This window comes from Protobothrops mucrosquamatus, unplaced genomic scaffold (assembly GCF_001527695.2).
Source record: "Protobothrops mucrosquamatus isolate PMUCROS unplaced genomic scaffold, P.Mucros_1.0 scaffold5078, whole genome shotgun sequence".
Lineage (NCBI taxonomy): Eukaryota > Metazoa > Chordata > Lepidosauria > Squamata > Viperidae > Protobothrops > Protobothrops mucrosquamatus.
Window position 1 is genome coordinate 112,907 of NW_015390955.1, and position 4,045 is coordinate 116,951.

Genomic DNA, 4,045 nt, shown 5'->3' on the forward strand with positions numbered 1-4,045 from the left:
AGGCATGAGGCAACGGGAGCCGAGCGGGAGAGGCTGGTCTCTGAGCTGATGGAGATGGTCCTCGTTTTGGAGAATGGAGGGAGCTATTACAAGTGTGAGGTCCATCCTGTGGGATGTCATAGAAGGGAATGGAGCGGAGTGGGAGGATGACTCAGGGGCAACCTGCTGGAGGGGGGCAGGTCTGATCCAAGTCAGCTGTGTTGGGGGTGGAGAAGAATCAGAGCTGCTTGAGTCTGGCAAGGTTGCTAGAGGGCAAGATCAGCCTCAAGAGCACTGAGGAGGGGGTGGTCCTTTTTTTAATCCCCCTCCAACTCTTGTTTGACTTCTGGGGGAAGAGAGTTCCTGGCAACCTCTGAGCAAGGCAGCCTCTCCGTTGGCTGATTCTGTTTTGCTTTTCATGCAGAAATCTCACGTTATGTGCTGTGCGACTCGTCTGGAAATGGCTGGAAGCATCCGAGGTAAAGTCTTGGGTCCTGGGGTTCAGGTGGGGCGGACGCTACTGTTCTGGGTGGGGGGACAGGCTACGACGGTTGTACACTGCTGACCAGTCCCCTTCTTCTCTCCTCTCGCCTTTTGTTGTAGGACCCGAACAGAGGATCGTCCTTGTGGGCAAAACCGGAAGTGGGAAAAGTGCAACGGGAAACACAATTCTGGGAAGCAACGTCTTTCAAAGTTCGATGTCATATAAATCAGTAACAAAAGTATGTCAAAAGGAGGACACACAGCTGAACAGCAGGAAGGTTGTGGTTGTTGATACGCCTGGCTTTTTCAATACCTGTCATCCACAGAAGGATATTGCTGCAGAAGTGAGAAACTGCGTGAAGTTTTGCTCCCCGGGTCCCCACGTCATTCTGCATGTGATACGTATTGGTCGTTTCAGCCAGGAGGAGGAGGAGGAGGCTCAGCTGATCAAAGAGATTTTTGGCTTTCAAGCCAAAAATTACATCATTCTTTTGTTCACCCGCAAAGATGACCTGGAAGGTAAATCTATTGAAAATTTCATATCTGCCCATTATGGAAACAAGAAATATGTTGCTAGATGTGGGAACCGGTTCCTGGCTTTCAACAACAAGGCCGAAGGGGCGGAACGAGAGGCTCAAGTGGCCGAACTGATGACCATGATTGATCGTCTGGTGGAAATGAACAGAGACGTTCCTTATTACACGGAAGAGATGATGAACATCAACAAAAGACGCAAGTTCTGATTTTTTCTCCCTTTCCAACAGAGGTCAGAAAGTCTCTTTAATTGAGCCTCGGCTCCCAAGGTGGCAACTCTGCCAAAGGTCACAGCCCTTCCATTCTGTGTTCTAATCCAGCCTTTGCCATGTGACCTCTGAAGACCCCAAGCCAGAGATTCGCGGCTGAGTTCCACTCAACCAATTCCTTCTCTCGAGAACCCGCTTCCTCCCCTTGGATGACAGGACTTTCTTCAAGGGCACGGAAAGATCCTGCCCACCCTTCCTAGTATCAGTAGGTCCCACAGCCTAATTCTCTCCCATCCTGGACCCATGTCCCTTAGGAAGGACCAGCTCTTTGGGGCTTCCCACCTGTCTGTCCTTCGAGGTAGACCAGGCCGGGAAGCCAACAACACAAGAAATGTTAGAGCTCAACTTTACTGGGAGAGATTATCGCAGGAGAATCTGGAGAGCATCTCCCCTTCACTCCTTCTGGCACCAAAGAGCATCAAGCCAGGGCAGCCTTGAGCTTCTTTCTCACCACTTCCTGTTTTCCTGGAGTGGATTTGTCTTTTCCTAACAGCTGCCACATATTTTCCGCAAGGCTGAGTCTGTACTTCTCTACATCAGGGGTCCCCAACTCGTGGGCTGTGGACTGATACCGATCGATGGCCCACCAGGAACTGGGCTGCGCAAGTGGCCAAAGCCCCATTCCTGCATGGGTGGGATCCAGGCAGCATGTGAAACCAGGGCCCCCTGCTCCATGGAAAAACCGCCTTCCACGGAACTGGTCCCTGGTGTACAAAAGGTTGGGGGGCGCTGCTCTACACCACCTTCCAGAGGCAACACCTGGACTCACTAGGGCTGTCATGACTGTTTCAATCAGAGACCTTCTTATTAAATCTCCTCTTTCCTTACAAAAGTGTCTGTGTCTTGTGTGTGTGTGTTTATGTGTGTGTCAGGGGGACCAATGAAGCTCAGCCGAACCAGCTCTGTCTGCAATGTGATCCAAAGGCAGAGGGGAAGAGGGATGTTGTCCAATCGTCCTGGAGAGAGGAGGACATGGAATTCATGTCAGATTTTACTCGAGGGACGGGACAGAACGCAGGGTATCCCCCGTAGCTTTTCACACTGAGTCCAGGAAGGGGGTCTGTGGAAATCAGGCTCCTGCTGGGTCCTTCCCATCTCTTAGTGTCCGTCAGCTCCCCTCCAGATGCTTCTCCTCACCGACTTGCTTCTGGTCTCCTGGTCAAGCAAGAGAAAGGACACATGTCCAGCAGCCAAATTTGCAGCAGGACGTTCGTATTTGTCCTATATGACCAGCAGCTTCCTAGAGCAGGGACTGTTGGGGTTTGGGTTGTCTATCATTGTGGTAGATGAAACAGTACCTTGTTGGGCTTCCTTAAGTTCATCCAACCAGGCCCTAGCATATGCTATTCCTTAATGCTTAATGCTGGGCTGCATTAACAGAGGGATAAAATCAAGATCATGTGAAGTATTAATACCACTTTACAATGCCTTAGTAAGGCCACACTTGGAATACTGCATCCAGTGTTGGTCACCACAATGTAAAAAAGATGTTGAGACTCTAGAAAGAATACAGAGAAGAGCAACAAAGATGATTAGGGGACTGGAGGCCAAAGCATATAAGGAAAGGCTGCTGGAATTGGGTATGTCNACAATGGAGCTCTGGGTGTCCCCAGTGAGGAGGTGGAAGTCTCCACATCACTGGAGGAAGAAGATGCAAGAAACATAGCCCGCCAGTTCCTTCAGGAAAGTTCCCTGGTGGAGAAGAGACATCCGTTAGTGTTCGCCCTTCCTCTGGAGAAAGTCCCCTCAGACGCCTCCACCTCCTGTCTCATATACCAGCTTGGAAAGGAGAACCCAGAAGTGGCCAACAAAGTGATCCTGGTGATGGGAGCAACATCGTCTGGGAAAACCACACTGATCAACGGGATGATCAATTATATTCTGGGTGTCCAGTGGGGAGATAATTTCAGATTCAAACTGATGCATGAAACCACCCAGAGAAGCGAAGCTGGAAGCAGGACGTCTGAAGTCACTGTCTATGTGGTGCACCATCAGGAGGGGTTCTGGATTCCCTATTCTCTCACAATCATTGACACTCCAGGATTTGGAGGCACAAGAGACGCAGAGCAAGACAAACTGTTTAAGGAGCAGCTCCGAGAGTTTTTCTCCACCCCAGGGCCCATTGACCACATTGATGCCATCTGCTTGGTGGCACAGGCCTTCCTTGCCCATTCAATTCATACCCAGAAATGCATCCTTGATTCCATGCTCTCCCTGTTGGGAAAAGACGTCAAGGATAACATCCAGCTCCTGATCACCTTTGCAGATGGGGGAACCCCACCTGTCCTGGAGGCCCTCAAGGAGGCTGACCTGCCTTGTGATCGGGACGAGTCGGGAACCCCTCTGCACTTCAGATTCAACCATTCATCCCTCTTTACTCACGGAGAAGGTGGAGGAAGCCATAATGCTGCTGCTGAAATATACTGGAAAATGAGCACCGAGAGCATGAAGAATTTCTTTGACTCACTAATGTTGCTGGAAACCAAAAGTTTCACCTTGACCATGGCGGTCCTCAAGAAACGTCAGGAGCTGGAAGCTGCTCTTAGAAGACCTCCCCCTCCCAAGATTGAGCAAGTGCACCCAAATAGTTTCCAGATCGGTATTGACCCAGTAGCCGTTGGGAAGCCTTCAGTCTCCAGGTACCAGGTGGAATATCGGATTGCAGGCCAGAATTGGAAGAGTCTCCATACTGAAGGCCCTAAAGATCATTTCACCCTGGAAGATGTCCACCTAAATCTTCAGTACCAATTCCGATGTGCAGCTGTGACTGAATTTGGGCT

The 4,045-nt window shown here is 50.4% G+C and overlaps 1 protein-coding gene across 1 annotated transcript; it reads left to right on the plus strand.

The window, feature by feature from the left end:
* Positions 1–408: 408 nt before the first annotated feature.
* Positions 409–1,218, plus strand: LOC107299536 (GTPase IMAP family member 7-like). Its single transcript, XM_015828897.2, has 2 exons — positions 409–458; positions 583–1,218. The coding sequence occupies exons 1-2, from the start codon at positions 416–418 to the stop codon at positions 1,203–1,205; spliced, it is 666 nt and encodes a 221-aa protein (XP_015684383.2). The 5' UTR covers positions 409–415; the 3' UTR covers positions 1,206–1,218.
* The last annotated feature ends 2,827 nt before the right edge of the window (positions 1,219–4,045 follow it).